The following is an 18,605-nucleotide window of genomic DNA, read 5'->3' as shown; positions in this document are numbered from 1 at the left end:
GGAGACAGAGCCCACCTCCTAGACTCATTTTTGATGTTGGTTGTTTCTCTCTCCTGTTAGGGTGGGATTTACATGTTTCAGCTTGTGGACACGTATGCTGCCTCCTACGCCCTCGTCATCATTGCCATATTTGAGCTCGTTGGGATCTCCTATGTGTACGGTAAGGGAATCGCTGTGTCTGCTCTCCAGGTAGAACTTCAGTGTCTCTAAGGCATTCCTTGCAAGAAGATTCCCCATATTTAACAAGGCAATTAAGGATTTAATTGCACCTTTTTATCCAAGCTTGTCAGGACCACTGTGATCCAGATTTAATAGAGAAACAAACAGTAGCCGATGGTGAAACTCTGAAACTTTGTGTCAGAAACTCCAGGGTTATGGTCTTTGGTTATGGTCTGACATGTGAACAGTTAATGCCTGTGGACAGTGGCCAGGGAAGGGAGGAGGAGGGCCACTTTGTAGGTGTGAAATTATTTCTTGCAATGTCTGCATAGCTGGAGATGTGGGGGAATTCTGCATCTGGTCTCTGGATACAATCATGAGAACAGAGACCCCTTGGCTCACAGATCCTTAGGAAATTATTAGCACAAGGAGAGCTTGTGACACAATATCTTAATCTCAGATTTTCCCAGGAATAAACTACCAGTTCCCTTATGATTTACTCATCCTACTATCACCATAGCAACCTGTATCCCATAATCAGTGGAGCTGTTGTCAAGAACAACGGGAGTGCTGAGCCACCAGATGCCATCTTTGTCCTTTGTGTGAAGGTGCTTGTCCTTGGACTCTCACCAGGGCGTCTCCTGGACCCTGTCAGTGAGGACAAGGAAGCCCTATTTGATTCAAGGAACTGTTGACTTCTTTGTTTCTGAAAGTCTGCTCAGAACTGTCCCTACACTAAAGCCTCCCTAATATTGATATGGCCACCAAAGCAAATATCAAAAAGGTGAAAATTTCCTGTTCAGACTATCTAACTGTATTTCAACTCCCCCAAAGAGATAGCAACATGCTCTGATCAAAAAGGTGATGCAGTGGTCGCTTGGAGTGCAGGGTGTAAGTGCCCTCAGATGCATCCTATGAAGCCCAGAGGAAGAGGGGTCCAGGCCAGAACCAGGGGTACCTGCAGAGTTCTTCCCTTTAAACTGAGGCCCAATAAAGCTCTCCCTGGCTGCCATGTGTTCTTGAGATGAGCATCTTGCTTTTAATGTAATCATCAGTTTTCCACTCAACAGGTGATCAATGGTTTTTTGCTTTCCTGGAAAACTCCTTAAGGTGGAGGAGGATGGGTAGGAATCAAGGAAACCTTGGTACCCCAGAAACGGGAAAATACTGAAGTATTGGTTGAAAGGGAATTTGTCTCCGACTAGATATCATATCCCTAAAAGGAAGAGTTTAGTTCCTGGCAAGAGGAGTGGGTAGGTCTGCCAGCCATCCTGAGGAGATCAGAGACCAACCTGCCAACATGTTTGGCTGAATAGACAGCCTGGACCCTGCAGTAATGCTGTGGTGGAAGATCTGATGTCAGGGTGAGGGTGAAGCGTCAAAGCACTTTCTATCTGAGCAGAGAATGGCAGAAGCCCAGTGAGATCTAGCACAGTGGATCTTAACTGTCTGCCCAGATACAGAAGGGCTTGTCTAAGGCAAAGAGAGGTCTCTGAGGTCCTGATTTGGAAACTCAACCCCTGGTGGGTCCACATATTAGTGAAATAACCAGATGGTCTTTCGGTAGAGTCAGGAAAGCACTTCCTTTGCAGCGCTGGCTGGCCCAAGTGCAGAGAAAGTTATCTCATTTACCTCCTTCTTCACCTGTTTCCTAACTGCTAATTGCTGCATAAAGTACATTTGCACAGTTCTCTCCTGTAAAATAGGCCCTTTCAGTGTAGTTTAAAAGCATCATTAAAATAGAAACCTTTTAATGTTTCTGTTTTTAGAAGTTAAATGGCTTTCTTTCCCCCTCCCTCATATAAATCTGGTAGTAGATCTCTTGGTTTGAAAGGAATAAATAAATCCTGAGGGCTTAAGGTTCCTGGTTCATGATGGATTTACAGGAGACAGAAAACCCTGAGTCTTTAAGGGTACTGATACTGGGTCAGCCTCCAGAATCAGGTTGACTGCATGCTAGACTCAGGCTAGACTTGGATCTAGATGGAGTTTGAAGAAATAAAATTTCAGGAAGAAATAGTTAATTAAGCTAACAGTTGTCAGAGACGAAAGGAAAAGCCTGCACAAATATGTAATCGTATCCCTGAGGACAGTGCACTCTATTGAGATTGTGAGGCCCCAGATCTCGAGGTTAGTGTGAGGCAGTTGAACACAAAACTGTGAAGAATGAGCATGAACCCAATCAATTTGGTGCATCACCTTCCAGGCTGCAGAATCTTAAAAATAAGCAAGTAAATTGCAGAGATTTGTGTTTTCTGTTTATTTTTGATAGTGTCTACATTCTAGAGGATGCCTCTCAAGCGGTTGATACATGGTGTAGGCAGTTTTCAAGTTTCATCATTAGACTAAAAGAGCTGATCCAAATTCTTAGATTAACATGCCTCAAAGGCCAATCCCCAGGTTGGAGGGACCCAGAGATAAAGGTAGAACTCCCCAAGTGTGGTATAGGAGTAGTCCTTTTAATTGGCTTTTTTTGAGGGTGGTGTGTGTGTGGGGGGAGGAGGTACCAGGGATTGAATTCAGGGACACTTAACCACTAAGCCACATCCCCAGTCCTATTTTTCATTTTATTTAGAGACAGGGTCTCACTGAATTGCTTAGTGTCTTGCTTTTGCTGAGGCTGGCTTTGTCTTTGTGGTGCTGGGGATTGAACCCAGGGCTTTGTGCATTGGAGGCAAGCACTCTACCAACTGAGCTATACTCCCAGCCCCATGAGGGTGGCTTTGAACTCCCCCTCCTTCTGCATCAAACCTAAACCACTGGGATTATAAGTGTGTGCCTGGCAACTTCAACTGGCTTTTTAACCAAAGGAGAGTCACTTTGAAAAAGTGAAGTGCATGTTTCTGGGAGCCAGCAGGGGATCTTCTGGCTGGAGAAACAAGGTGATTGAACCGTGTCCACTGAGGCATCACACCTACTGACCTCTTGCCTCTGACACCTTGCTAGGCACAATCATCTTCTTCTGTTCTCCATTTGAGTCGGGTGGTGCTTTAGCACCCTATCTCTAGTCTTCTCTCTCCACACCCTGTGAGAATCGTTGGTTTTCCACCAACCAATTTTCCACCAACCAATTTTCCACCAAAAGCGATGGCTTTTACAGGTTGGCATGTGTCTTCTTCAGTTCTTGTTGCTCATCCTGCTGGCAGAACTTCATAAGATTTTTAAAGTACAAAACAAAACAAACTAAAACAAAACATAAACAAAGAGCAAACAAAAGCTGCTCCCCCATGAATTCTGAAAATCCAAGCTTCGGTTTTTTTTTTTCCCCTTCATGGCCCCCATACCTGAACTCTACTTGTGTTTCAGTTGGAATGACTCTGTATATACCTCCCTTCAGGATGTAGGGTTCCCAAGCTCCGTATCCTGGGGTTCAGTATGCATTAGAAATGCGAGACTTCAGTCCATTAATAACTCACACTGTGAATATGTGTGCGTAAATAACCAAGTATTTATTAAGTGCTTACTGTGTGCTCCCAGAAAAGGGGGTAGTGAGGGGAAGGGGTGGTTTCTTACATTCATGGCATTTGCTCACCAGTTACTAAGGCAGAGCAAACACACTTAGGACATTGAGAAGAAGGTCAGGGTTAAGCTGGGCACCTGGCTGTGAAACCTTTAACTATCCAGAGATGAAGGAGAGCCTCTGAAGTTAGGAAAACCTTGAGAAGGTGGTGTCTCAGAGATAATAGAAAGACAAACAGATAAACACCGAGACTTAGGGAGTGCTAAGCTGAATTCCCCACCAAAGCAGGGAAATCCTAGTTAACAGAGGGGTAGGGCCTTCACAGTAGCTATTAGAGGAATAGTATGGGGGTTTACTTGTCTGGAGCCTACACATAGAATGGAGGCATTATTTCTGGGACCCAGCACAAAATGAAAATATGGAGTCTCTTATTAAAAATCATGTAAGAATTTCAAAATGGTGGAGCGGGGTGTCTTTCTGGGTTCCAGTGAGTCTGCATAGCTCAAGGCCAGAAGCTGCTCTGGCTGCTCCCAGAAGAATACATCCAGGCCAGGGGCAGGGGCATGACTTATCAGCACAAAAGCCCCTAATTACATAAGCACAAGTCTACCCAGTCTAGGATTGGTTGTCTGCATGCAGCTTGTTGGGGGTTGGTTTCTGAGTCTCACATCTGTTTGTTGAGTCTAGAATAGTTGGCATGAGTTCAGCTTTTTTTTTTTTTCCTCCTCCTGTTTTTCTAATAATTCAGACTAGTGATTAGAGGTGGTTCAGATTCCTTTGGGGCCCAACTACTTGCTGTCCTATATCTCTAGGTTCAAGGACAGGCAGCAGATAAGTCTTCTGAATATGCTCAAGGCTCCATGAACAATTTGTTTATTGTAAGTTAGGCTTTGAAGGCAAGATGGAATTGGATTGGTGGAAAGCATGGAGCAGGCAGGGGAAGCCAAATAAAAAAGGTCTAAGATGAAGATAGCCACTGACTTAGTAAGAGACTCAGGTGGGGACTGGAGTGTGAGCCAGGACATGGGAGGGCTGGGGCTGAAGGGATGGGAGATCTTGACTCAGGAATGGGCATAAGGCAGGAGCGTTGCTCAGTGGCTCCCAATGGGTACCCCTTGGCTGCATCTGCAAGGGCAGCTTATAAGCTGGCAGAACAAGCAGCGATCGCAGGACCTGGAGCTGTCAGAGGTAGAGGCCAGGTCCCTTCTATGAGGTCCAGGGAGGAAGATGAACTGGCCTGGGAGCCAAAGCCTTTGCACTGCCAATCCTGGGACTGTTCCTCTGCATGGGGCTGCCTCTTGCCATCATCCCTCCCTTCCCACAGCTGGGGACCAGTTCTTAGTCCCCTGTGGGAAAACTGAACATTTTTGTTTTTAAGAGAAAGAGAGAATTTTTAAAAATATTTATTTTTCAGTTTTCGGTGGACACAACATCTTTATTTTATTTTTATGTGGTGCTGAGGATTGAACCCAGTGCCCTGCGCATGCCAGGTGAGCGCGTTACCGCTTGAGCCACATCTCCAGCCCCCAAACTGAACATTTTAACCATGATCCCCTCCTCTAGGAGGAGGCTTCCAGCTGTCCCCCTCAGGTCTAACTTTGACCCTGTCATGTCAGTGTCTCCATTCAAGCCACACATCACCATCTCTTGGGGATAGTTTTCTGGTGAAGAATTGGCAACAGGATGAGCTGATAACAGAAATTTCTAGAACCTTACTTTGTCATTTTTGTTTCTTTCATTCCACTGAGATCTGATTTCAGATCACTTGGTTTGCTTTTGAGGGCCTCAGCTTCACCTTCTGTTTCTTTGGTTCTCTCCCTTCACCTAAGCCCAAGGGGCCTAGTGTCTGGTGGTCACTTATCTGAAGGTGTTTGATAAAGCACTAAAGGAAACAAATGAGAAAACAAATCCAAAGTTGGCACAGCCCACTATTCAAAACATTCAGTAATTACCTGTAGATGCAAAAAAGCAAAGCAGAGCCTCCTTGCACCACGGATGGACCTCTGGACAGGCCTTAAGTTGGCTCAGTCTCCTCAATAGACCAATGAAAGATCAGAGAGGGAGGACTTACGTAAGGTCACACAGTGAGTTGGTTGCAGAATTGGGATTCAAGTTTTAGATCCTAACATACTGATTTCAAATCCTTTGGATATATATCGAGTAGTAGGACTGCTGGGTCTTATGGTAACTATTTTTTAAAATTTTTTGAGAGCCTCCAGAAGGTTATCCATAATGGCTATACTAATTTATATTCCCGCCCACAATGTACTAGGGTTCCTTCTTCTCTGCAAGGAGCACATATCTTGAGTATACAGCTGCATGGATTTTCAGAACTGCTAAATACAAAGGAGCTTGAACTTGGGGGACCTTTACGGTTCCTTTGGCATAATTCATTCCACAGATCTGAGAAGGCCACACTTCTGACAAGCTCAGGAAAGAATGCAAGGAACAGCTCAGCTCCAAGACATTTTTCAATGGCCTTTCCTTTCCAGGAAGCTTTCCTAAATCAAGTGGATGCAGGGGTGGTGTTGGGTGGGCCCCAAATTACTGTCACTTTTGCATTTTACTTTATACAGTTGTCCAAGAGGACAGCAGCCCTTTAGTCCCAACACAGTGGGTGACGCCCACTTGGAATTTGCTTTGGGTTTCCCCTGTCATGATTGTCTTAAAAAGGGCAAAGATAACTGGGCTCACTGGAGGAGTTTTATTGGGAGAGTGGGGACATGAAACCAGTGTACAGTGACTCTCACTCTAAATCCCAGGGCTTTTATAATACACTCTGTTTATTGACCACAATCTTAATTGGTTTTGCCAGACTAGTCACTAAGCACATAAGGCCATCTCACAAAACAGCCTCTTGCACTTGAACATGGCAGGCTGTGGCAGTGCTAAGACACCTGGGTTGGGCTGGAAATGAGCTTTTTAGATGTCATTGTGGGCTGACATTTTTGAACCTCACTGCAGAGAGTATGTAATATCTATTTAAATGTTCAATTTGCCCTAATCTTCCTGGCAACGAGTCATTTGTCTGCTCTTTCCCTGCATAATAGGGGTCATGTTGACACCAGGCTGGGGCCATCCTTAGCCAATGGCTCTCGAGTAAGGGGCTTGAGTGCCTGCCCTCTGCTCTCTCCTTAGCCCCTGCCACTGCACCTCAGACTTGGTCTCTGCTTGTCTATTGCAGGCTTGCAAAGATTCTGTGAAGATATAGAGATGATGATTGGATTCCAGCCCAACATTTTCTGGAAAGTCTGCTGGGCATTTGTAACTCCAACCATTTTAACTGTAAGGATTGCATGCTTTCTCATGCAAATAGCACCTTGCATGTATATATGCAATGTTTGATGTTTGAAAACATGTATGCATGAGTCTGGGAAGCTGGTGGGATGGGTATTATCCTTGTCTTTTAGGTGAAGAAACTAAGGTTCAGAGAGGCGAAATGATATGCCTAAAGGTGCTTAAATGGTCAGGGATTAGTGCATAGGCTTTTGGAGTACCCCTGCAGAACACTGACCCTTCCTTATATCTGTCTGCCTTATGTATTGACAGCATTCATAGCCCAAAGCTGCCACACGCTAACCATGTTTCAGGCTGTGTTCAAGGTGCTTTATACATATAGCCTCATTTCCTTCTCACAGCATTCCCGTGAGGCAGGCATTATAATTAACATCCATTTTTCAGGTGAGGAAACTGAAACCCAGAGGGTATGACTTGTACACTAATAATTAGCAACAGCCTGGATTTGAACCCAGGCAGTCTGGCTCCTAACCACTACTCAGTACAGCTGCTGTACAGATAAGAGAGCATTAATGAGATCATTATTGTTCATTTTTATTGCTTTGGAGAACTATCTTTTCATCCTCAAGTGTGAAGATGACATTTTGGGATCATCAGACATTCATCTTTTTAAAGATCAGAACCTTTCACGTGTCAGTAATTCTGCATAGGGGCTTATACTTGCATCTTGTCACCTTTGTTATTGTGCCATAAGCCATCAATTTCGCCTCGCTTTGCTCTCCAAGCACAGTCATTAACAGAGATCTTGCCCTTCCCCTTTGGCTTGCCTTTCTCTTCTTTGGCTTGGGAGTGTCATGTTGGCAAGGCTAGAGGAGGCAGTTATTTTTGCTTGACCCAGTAGGTGGCAGTAGAAACCAGATTAAGACCTTTGAACGCAGGATACCAGCTTTGCTTATGAAACACAAGACAGGGCGGATGAAAGTATAATCGCAAAGAAAATTTCCTTCCTTCCTTCCTTCCTTCCTTCCTTCCTTCCTTCCTTCCTTCCTTCCTTCCTTCCTTCCTTCCTTCTTTCCTTCCCTCCCTCCCTCCCTCCCTCCTTCCCTCCCTCCTTCCTTCCTTCCTTCCTTCTTTCCTTCCCTTCCTCCCTCCCTCCTTCCCTCCTTCCCTCCTTCCTTCCTTCCTTCCTTCCTTCCTTCCTTCCTTCCTTCCTTCCTTCCTTCCTTTTTCCTTCCTCCTTCCCTTATTTCTTCTTTCCAGAGTGAAATATAATCATAATACTTCTTTCTGAAAAGCTAGAAATTCAGAAACAAAAACTATTAATTCCCCAGATCAACATCATATCCACATCGGAACCCCTATTTTAGAGGCTGTAATTAGTCTGAATAGCCCCACCAGCTTGGGACATGAATAGGAAAGGATTAAGATAGCTTTCACCCCCTTGAGTTCAGGTCTGAGGTGTGTGTGAAGATCCTCCTCATTGCTGGGGGCAACACTCCCATAGAATGCCTTCTGCTACCAGAGACCCTCTGGACAGTAGCGGTCCCTGTCTCTGCTGAGCATGGATATTTTCCCAGTTATTATCCCTCATGATTTATTCTTCTCTTTTGCTTCTTCCGATCCTAGAAGAGCTTCAGAGAATTTGATTATATTCTGCAGAAAAAAATACCACAGTAATAACCAGCACTTCTCTGTGTTGAGGTTTATTACAATTTAAAACATTATCCCCAAAGTCTATGGCCACTCTGCCTGGTGGGTGATTCTCTCTCCAATTCACAGCTGTGTTCACCGAGGCTTGAAGAGGTTAAGGAACTTGCCCCGGGCTAGAAGGCTTGTAGAGCCAGTGATTGAACCTAGGGCTTTCTAGGCTTGAAGTTCATGCTCTAATACATTTCTAACACCCAAGCTCTCATTTCTGAGTGGAGTTTGGCCAGTTTGGATTAAAACAGCTCTAGTCTTTGTGAACAGAATGCCAGGGAAGAGGAATTATAGGAACTTCTTGTGTTTTTTGAGACAGTTTCTAGGAAATTAGGCTATAATTTCCTAGATTTTCATTATATGAATCCTGAGAAAGTTATGGAGAGGTTTCAGAAAATATTTGAACCAGATTGCCCTTCCATGTTGTTTGGAAGGTAGGGACAATTTGAAGCCATTGAATCTATTATCACCATCAACCTATGGGTCTCTTTCTGGTACCTTCTTTGGCTGCCATCAGCAAAAGGTCAGAATGACTTGGTGGCTAAATTATCATCTCTAACAGCCAGATCCAGTGAGGTCCTGATACCCCCCCCCCCTTTTTTTTTTTTAAATCAAACCTTCCTTGGAAAAGGGAACGAATTTGGCAAAGAATAAGTTTGTGCCTATAAGTTTGACGTGATATTTGTGTAACTAGAAATGGGTGTCAAAGGACTAAGTCCAACACTTAGTTTTTGCCATTTACCCTTGTGTAAAATGGTTAGTTGTGGTATGCTAGAATAGGCTAAGATTATGGGTTTAAATTACCTCAGAGCCCCTGAAATAAAATTGATCATTTTTATATGTGCCTTCATGGATTTATAGAGTTATAAATATTCTCCATGCAATTATTGTATACATAGTCAGATCACGTTACTGAGTTATGCACACACATAAGCAGATGTATTGCTATTTATATAGTAAATGAAATGGAGCAGCTTACCATAATTACATTAGGCCATACTTCCAATAGACTGGTTAATAAAGCTTATAACTCTAGGGGCAAATGTTTAAAAGGAGGACTAAAGACTAAAGTAGACATCTCTTTCCATAAAAGCATTTTTTCAACAGTTGTCTTCAGACTCATGTTGCTTTGAAATGGTATATTTAATTATTGTTACATTGAAATAATCACTTGTCCTGGTCACTTGGGCTTTGCAATGATAACATAGATGCCTAGCATTTATATAGTGTTTCATGCTTTTCCAAAATATGTCCAGATATAAATTTTTTTTCTGACATAATTCCCTTTGATCTTTTCTGGGGCAGTTATTTTATAGCTTAGGATAGGATGAGAAAGGTGGAATTGAGAAGAGGATTTCAGTGGATGAATTGGTCCAGGCTGATGCTGCTGTAGGAAGAATGCATACAGGAGTCACATAATTTTCTCAGGGATATGCCCCCCACACCCCCCAAAAAAGCTTGACCAGAGCAATTAGAAGCCTTTCTCTGTCTTTGCAGGTGCCCAGCATCTGCTTCCCTTGCTCCTCTCCAGCTGCACTGGCCAGACCTTCACAGGAACCTCATGGCAGCTGCAGCCAAAGTGGATAGTGACAGGAAATAATGGGCAGAAAATAAATCATGACCTCTCTTAAAATCGAAGGGGGACTCTTGAGTAAATACTTAGACTGTTTTCCCCAGAAAACCCCTGTGCTTTATTCACACTGGGAAATATATCCATTTTATAGCAGAGAAGTCTGAGACATAAAGGTCCCTCAGCTAATTAGTGGAGAACCAAGATTAGCCTTCAGGTCTCTGGGGTCTAGCTGGATGTTGGGTGGTGACGCCCATTCACCTTGAGTCCATTGACAGGGGAGCTGTGCATCTTCTCTCTTTGTCCCACAGCTTATTATAGGTAGGAGCAGGCTTCCAGCTCAGTCACTGCTTGGGGACCGCTTTGGGTCTCATTTAGCTAGCTTTAGAGACAGCTCCTGGATGTGGGCCATTCCCCACTCAAGGAAAAAGCCAAGTAGATTCAATTATTTTTTTTAAATAAAATGTGTAAATTTAACCATTTTTTTCTTTTATAACAAAACTTGATTATCCACTATAGGAAGTACAGACTACCCCATAGAACCTCCCCTGCCTCACCATCAGTTGCTTTGGTGTGAATCCTTCTGACTTATCCTCTCAGCCTGTCTGTGTGAATATACATGCATACATATGGCTCAGCTCCTAGGGGACAGCAAATGCAGGGGCAGCAGCTAAGTGTGTGTCATCTTCATTTCCTGGAAATTCAGTTTCTTCCTTTGGAAAATTCTGTTTCAGAGTTGACATGGTATAAAATGAGATAATAGATACAAATGCATCCGTCTCATAACAGGTTCAGCGCATGCCTGTAGAAGGAGTGAGTAATCACTTCACTACCCTAATGCATATCTTTTCTCTTTTCTTCCTAGTTTATCCTTTGCTTCAGCTTTTACCAGTGGGAGCCCATGACCTATGGATCTTACCGCTACCCTAACTGGTCCATGGTGCTGGGCTGGCTAATGCTTGCCTGCTCTGTTATCTGGATCCCAATTATGTTTGTGATAAAAATGTATCTGGCACCTGGCAGATTTATTGAGGTAATTCTACCCCCCTCCCTTCCTCTGTCATCCTCTCCCAAGGGAAAGCCCCTAAAAGCTCTGTGCATTAAAAAACAAAAGATTCAGTAAACTTATTCAAGAGGGAGACTCGGTGATTAAGTGATTACAGTTGCCACTGTTTCTATTAATCCCATTTTTATTATGTATTATTCCTCTAATGGAGGGGCTCAGCCAATCCACAGGCTGAGCTGTTATTATGCTATTCCTCAGTGTAGTGACAGCTCTGGGGAATAAATGATCCGAGTGCCTCCTCCTCTCCCCTCATCCACAATTTAAATCCCAGTGTTTCTTTTAACCACACATCAGATTCCTCTTTCCTGATGTTCCTCTCTGTCCAAGCCTCCTCCCTCCCGAACATTTATTACCGTTAAGCTTGAAATTACTACCCCTTCCTACTGTCCCTGTGTTAGGAATGACTGAGGGTCCAGACTGATTAATGTCAATATTATAGAATGTAGTAAGTTCCGGGATATAACTGGAATGAGGTGAGACTTGTTTTTCTTTATCAAAGCAAATCCTTGCTGGACCCATTCCCATTTGTAATGCAGAGTATCCCCGCCTTCACCCAGGGCAGATGGGATGGTAACTGCTGCTTGTTGAGCCACTGTGAAGAATGCTCAGGTTATTTTTGAGAAGTCACTTGCTCAGGTATGCTAGGAATCAGTCAGCCCTGCCTCCATCCTGAAGGCCTGGCGTTTTACAATAGACCATTGTTACCTAAGGTGTGGGGGAGCGCCCACCAGGGAGCTGGTTGGAAATGTGAACCATCAGGCTATAGGCAGTTCCACTGAACCAAGATCCTGGAGAAAGGGGACCCTGGCATCATCTCCAGATGATTTAGACACACCTGTCAGTAGAGGGCAGAGAAGAACAGCTGTCTGGGCTTTGCCTTTGGGCAGCCAGAATGATAAAAGGAAGAGGCTTGGGAAGGAAAAAGCAGGACAGAAGTAAGTAAGGTGCGCAAGAAGTCCACAACACAGATGTCCACTTATGGAGTGGGGGTAGTTTTTGCTTTTATTGGCCTACAGATGGAGATGGAATTGGTAAGGAGAGGTGTAGGAAGCAGTACTCCAGTGTGAATCCTTAGGAAACTCCGTTCATTCATTATCCCTTTGAGGTAAATTAACCCTGGCCCCATTCACCCCCAGGGGCTGCTCACCCTCACCTCAGATCAAGCTCCCCACCAATAAGCGCAAAGATCTCTTTCCCTCTGAACAGAACCTGGGGTAGCCTCTGCTACTGTTGTCTTAGGCTGAAATTCTCTAAACTGATGAGTCGGCTCTATAAATTTATTATGGTTGATTTGGGATACAAAGGTTGCAAACTGATGATTAAGGGGAGATTAAACTAACAGCTATAAGAACCAGCTTCACTTTAATAGGTAATAAACACATAATTATTCCCTCTTATGTAGTCAGAAATATGTTTTCTTTCCTTTTCCTAGAAAATGTTCCAGTCAAATTATGTTTTCCATAAAAATTTCAGTTGAAGGAGTAGAGACACTCCCATTATTTTCAGCTTTCCTGCAAGAACCAGCACTGCTGAACCAAGTCAGAAGCATATATTTTTGTCAACAGATAATTAAAAATCTCTGCTCACTCTTGGCGATGTATCTTTAGGGTTGGGATTTTTTTTCCCGGTCATTTATATACTTTGGGGAAATATGCTAAAGAAAATCCAATTATTTTGATGCAGCAACCCACTGTTGAGACTACAGAACAAAAGTAATTGAGCACATGTCTTTTCCAGGCTGAATTCAGCAGTGGAGAGGAATCTCACAGATTCCCTTCTTTTGGAAGGAAAAAAAAATGTATAATTAAAATCTGGGCCCTTTATCCTCTATTAATCTTATTCAAGGCAAACACGGAAATATTGTCATATCGCTTTCAGGATGATGTAAATAATTTCAAGTGAACCAAGCAGTCTCCTCTTTATTTGTCCCTGGCCTAGCTCAGTTACAGGGCTGATCTTCCTAACTGCCTGTTTTGTGGGGGGCCTCGTGGCTAAGCAGGGGTTCTGGCAAATGTCCTAAGCAGCTTGGGTGGGGGTGGCCCCTAAGGGAGGGAGGTGCATTACTTCTGTAACCATGTGTGTCTTTGACTTCTCCACAGAGGCTGAAGTTGGTGTGCTCGCCACAGCCCGACTGGGGCCCGTTCTTGGCCCAACACCGCGGGGAGCGTTACAAGAACATGATTGACCCCTTGGGCACCTCTTCCCTGGGACTCAAACTGCCAGTAAAGGATTTGGAACTGGGCACCCAGTGCTAGTCCAATGCTGTGGGATATTCCAGACTTAATCTTGTTTTCCTGTCTGCCTCTGCCTAAGATTTTCCCCAGCTTTCCTCCCATTTTCCTTCTTTCTCCCCACATCTTGGTTCACAGCCGTGCATGAGATGGTTACATAGAAAAGTAAGGTATAGTGACGCGTGACGCATGCTGTAGTGAGAGCCACACAGGCCACTTGGAGCGCTGCTTGCCTGTGTCCATGGTGTCGGTGTCTGGAGGGGTTGGTCCTCTGAGCATGTGCTTCATCATGCAGGGGTGGGTCAACTAGGTGAATGCTGGCTGGTGTGTGTGGTTTGGTCAGTAGACAGACATCCACTGTGTGTTGTCCTTGGGGTGCCAGTCAGGCATGCGTTGAATGGCAGAATTTTAGGACTGTCAATTTGGACTCATCAGCATCGTAGTGATTTCATTCAGACACAAAAAGTTCAGGACAGGGTACATTTAGAGGGATAGCAGTGGCCAGGAATTATTTTGGATGCGAGACAAGGCCAGTAGACTCAGATGCCACAAGTGGTTAAGCTCATATTTCTAGTCACAATTGGTCATCTCCTTCTTTCTTCTGGACCAGGTGTACCGCGAAATCATGTGCTTCACTCTCCACACCTGTTGGATCCTAGTGAAGTGTCTATTCTCTTCCCTCAGTTTTCTTTAAATTCTTTTTAACAACTATACTTGTGAGTACTTTTGGACATCTCTTCCACCTCCCTCCAAGGAGCCATCCTGTGATTTGTGTCTCACTTCATACGTCACCGGTAGAGCACCATTCTAATTTCTGCGTGACATTAGCACTGTGGTTCAATGTCACATTCCTTTGTTTCTTCTCTTCTGAATGTCTTTCTATAAGCTGTAGATACCTTGTCTTTCAGACTCTGGGAAAATAAAATTTACCCTGGTTTGTCTAGGTGTTATACACACTGGCCACACACTCTTCAAAGATAATTTCTCAATTTTTACTCTTAACTTTTTCATTCATAGTCATTGCCAATTGTGGTCATGGAGGAATCAAAGAAGTGAAGAGTTTAATAGAAAGCAACCACAATATTCACTGCTCTGGTAGTATATCTTAGGTCATCGTATTTACAGAAATTTCTGATAAATACAGCTTAGGTAGGTAGTGAGTGAGCCAATTAAGACTATAGCTTTTAAGACTACATTTAGCCAATTCAATTTTAAGAGTTCCCTATTCACAGTGCTCATTGTAACTGCACTCTAATGAGAGCAGATCATGTGTCTGCGGAGATTGGCGAAGCTGTAACCTTTATTATCTTCTTGTATCCTGAACATGCATATATGAAATTTTAAAAATGTGATATGTGCTCATGTATTGTGTACTCGTAGTGGTGTTTTCTGTCCTTATAAATATCTTATGAATCACTATAGAGATGGTGAGTTTAGAATAGCGTAGTCTGGGTTTTATTTTTTTCCCCTTACAGTATTAATATCTAAACCTAAGATTGTTTCCTTTAGGGGAGACCATTTCAATCATTTTATCACTCATTTATCTTATTATTACAGGGTCTCAGGCAAAGTTTTCAGTTCAAATCTTGTATATTGGCATGACATTTTCATCCGGTTTGACAGTCATGAAACCCAACAACAGACTTTAATGAAACATTTTTTGAGAAGTGACTTCATTTGTATAAAATGTCCCAACTCATTTTCCTGAGCTCTCTCTTTTCTAGGACAAATATCATTGCCATGTGCCAACAATGATTCCAACTTCTAGTTTTCCAGAGTGGCCCGTGAAAGGTGTTGGGAAAGGAAACAAAACTGAGTTTTGAAGTGTAGGTCTGCGTGTCTTTCGTTTGCAGTGTGTTCCCCTTGTTCTCCTTTCTTCCCTGTCTCCCAAAGCTAGACCTTGTTGGACTCTTATCACAGAGACTAAACCCTGAGCTTCCCCTAATCTCAGTTTTAGGAAGCTAAGCTCTGGCCTCACCTGTCCAGGGTTTGCTGTCCTGACCTGTCTGCCCTCAACCCTGATTTTCCCAAGAAAACCATACTGATGAGAAGCCCCCATTCCTGCTCCAGATGTTGTAGAGTAGTAGCAAAAATCAGCTTCTACAATTGCTATCAGGCAAAGTGAGAGATGGGGGAGGAATTAGTTAGGCCTGGAAATTGACTGCAGTCTTTCTAATTTGAAGGTTGAAGCAAAGAGCTTAAATTGATGAACATTCTCTCATGGGATTGATGTTTGTGTCAGGGTGAGTGGGTTTTGGCTTTCCTCTTGCCACTTGGCTAAAATGGAGTACGATGCTGGACACCAATCCAACACCCACCAATTATAGCCGTTGTGATTAAAGAAAGTGGGGAGGGGGGCCTCATGGAGGCTGCCAGGTACAAATTGAAAGTTGACTTAATTCTGAGGAATGGAGAACTCCTCATTAGCCAGTATGTTTTGTATTTGGAGGTAGTTATATTTGTATTCACTAGAAGTTTTCTAGGAAAGACCCAGTAGCTGCCCACCGAGCAGCTGGGGCTTCTCTTGTTTCTCTATTTCCTGTGATTTTCAAGTTTCATACAAAAATTTGCTTAAAGGGACACACTTAGGTGAAAGATTCTGAACTTACCTGGAAATGATGACCAGGTTGATTTTTTATAGCCACGTTTACCTTTGAGGCTCCCCCTGGCAGGGATGTGTTCAGTTCTGAGCCGTCAGTCTTCATGTATCTACAGTGTTACACCTCCCGTGGACTGGGCTGGGATGCTTAGAGCTGAGATATGTACCACCAGATGGATCGTTTCCATGCTATTAAAATGCACAGTCACTTGGAAGAAAAAAAAATGAATGAGTAAAAAGAAAATGGATAGCACTGTCATAAACTGCCACCTGAGGGTTTCCCTTCAAATGGAAGGAAAAATGGATTTTTTTTTTTTTTAGGAAAGACTTTCACTGGTTCACTTGTGCAGAGTGGTGGGTACTTTCCACTTGTGAGATAATTTCATAACACCACAAATGCCAGAAACCCATTCTGAGAAAAACAAGCCATATGTGAAAAATTGTAACCCTATAATATCCTTAAAGGAGGAAAAAAAATGTATATTTCTTAACTATTGCTATTGTGGCTTCTTATGCAAATGTTTGTCTCACATATTCGTAACTTTTAATCTAATCTCTTTAGGGTCCTTGTGTTTGTCAAGTCCAAATGTGTCCAGTTCTGGTCTTTTGTAATTGTCCTTTCTTTTTCCTTTGTAATTACTTATTGCATGAAATCTGTGGTCAATGCAAAATCTTGATGACCTCAATATATTTGAAATTTTCAATGTGATTTTAATATATAAGACATGAGAGCGACTTGTTTTTTCCGTGAGCAGCACTTTAAAAAGAGTTCAGCACGATGATCTTTAAACGAATAAGACTGGAGTTGTCCTTATGCCAACGTGGCTTTGGGAGGTGAATTTTTGTCTGTTTTTGTTCTGTTATCTACGTGTGCCTCAGTCCTTCTTGTCCACCTTCTCCGGTTGGCATGGTTCTCCCATGCCTAATGTTAAGGTTTTTCTTTCCTCTTTGTTCCCTTGGCCATTGGTCTCTGTCCTCTTCCCAGAGGCTAGCACAATAAATGTTGTTCCCTGTTCTCAAAAAGGCAGGATCACACCTGGAGTTGAGTCACCATGTGCTTCTTTGAGGCAGATGACTCTAGCAAAGGTGTTCTGCAAGGGAGGAGTGTGTCTTGCAGGGACGAAGGGTCAAGACCAACAAATGAGCGTTTCCTGTGTTTCACACTGGGTATCATGCAGAAAACTTCCAGGCTGGACGCAAAGGCAGGCGATTTAGTGTTGATACTTATCCCCCCACAGAGTGACCCTAAGATTTGTGAAAATGAAGCTTCCTGTCTTTCCCAGATTTTGCTTTGGTTGTCCAGAAAGACCAAGTAATTGTGAAAGGTGGTCTCTGCTCAGTCACTTTTGAGTAGCCTGCAGCCAAAGAGGAAGTGTTTTCAGATTGGCATTCATCACCTCTGCAAAGCAAGCAGTGGTAGGATTTGCCTGCCCTGGATGAAATACATCTTCAGGTAACCATTTGCCTTATAGGTGTATTTTATTGTGAGGGTGATACGTAGTAATTGACTAGAAACTGTTTGTCTCTCATTTGTTGGTCTTTTTTTGCACTTTATTATGGACCTATCAAGGAATAGGTGAATTCTTAAATTGTGTACTTGGATAATGTCCTAAATGCAAGCATCTTATGTGGGTACTGTTGCCCATGAATAAAGATATGTTCCCTAATCAGGTCCTTCTATTTTTTCATTAACTGTACATGAAGAAAATATATTATGTTACAAATGATGCATCATATATATATATATATCTTATAGAGTACATATTATATACTGTGCATTATTCATTTAAGAAGTCATTATTCTTGAGGCCCTACCTCAAATTTTGTATTTATGTGTACAAATGCAATTTATTGTATTATATATTTGCCTATTATATACTGATATAAATTAGAATTTATCCTAATAATGTATGAGTCCAAAAACCCTAAATAAATGTCAGTGTTTAAAACATGATGATTGCGGTATTGTGTCTGTTACAAAACCCTTACCCACCACATTTTTTTTTTTCCTTAACAGAAGGGCTTCAGGTATCCCCAGGATTGATCTATTTTATTGTGCAAAACCTGGAACAGCCGTGGAAAATTGCCCTCCTGGGAAAATGAGAGATTGTTGTGCTGCTACAGAAACAAATATCAATTAAATTGTTATATTCTTAACCATCAGAATGCACTATTGTTTGCTGAATTATTAATTACTCCTCATGGGGAAGAAAGCAAGAAAATGAGAGAGAGGAGAGGGGGAGGAGGGAAGAGAAGGGAACAGTGAGAGAGAAATGGGAATGTGAGTAGATCTGAGATCTGAACAGAAGGACTGGGCCTTGTGTTTTGATGATTATTTTTGTCAGTTTTCAATTCAGCTTTATTTCAATTTAGCAAACATCTACATAGCTCCTACATAGTGCTAGGCCCCAGGCAAAATTGAATAAAACAGTCCCAGATCTCAAGGAACTCAGAGCCTGGTAGAAAGACTACCCATATTAAATCGTCAAACCAATGAACAAATGCCATTTCTCTCCTTTTAATTGGGTGGGATCCTCATGTTCTCTGCCTGGAGATGGGGCCTTGTGGTCCTGTGTCATGACCTC

The 18,605-nt window shown here is 42.9% G+C and overlaps 1 protein-coding gene across 3 annotated transcripts in view; it reads left to right on the top strand.

The window, feature by feature from the left end:
* Window positions 1-18,186, top strand: part of Slc6a5 (solute carrier family 6 member 5) — a 54,791-nt gene extending 36,605 nt beyond the window's left edge. For 2 of the 3 annotated variants that reach the window (XR_013437687.1, XR_013437688.1), the window contains 5 exons: window positions 61-160; window positions 6,804-6,904; window positions 10,990-11,157; window positions 13,290-17,473; window positions 18,038-18,186. Coding sequence is in view for 1 of the 3 variants with exons in the window: in XM_005335958.3 (XP_005336015.2) it covers window positions 61-160; window positions 6,804-6,904; window positions 10,990-11,157; window positions 13,290-13,445 (525 nt within the window). In the remaining 2 variants the exon portion in view is untranslated. Of the gene's footprint in view, window positions 1-60; window positions 161-6,803; window positions 6,905-10,989; window positions 11,158-13,289; window positions 17,975-18,037 lie in introns of those variants that run through there. The other variant, XM_005335958.3, reaches the window with a different exon arrangement.
* The last annotated feature ends 419 nt before the right edge of the window (window positions 18,187-18,605 follow it).

This window comes from Ictidomys tridecemlineatus, chromosome 4, assembly GCF_052094955.1.
Source record: "Ictidomys tridecemlineatus isolate mIctTri1 chromosome 4, mIctTri1.hap1, whole genome shotgun sequence".
Classification (NCBI taxonomy): Eukaryota; Metazoa; Chordata; class Mammalia; order Rodentia; family Sciuridae; genus Ictidomys; species Ictidomys tridecemlineatus.
This window is presented reverse-complemented; position numbering and strand designations above follow the sequence as displayed.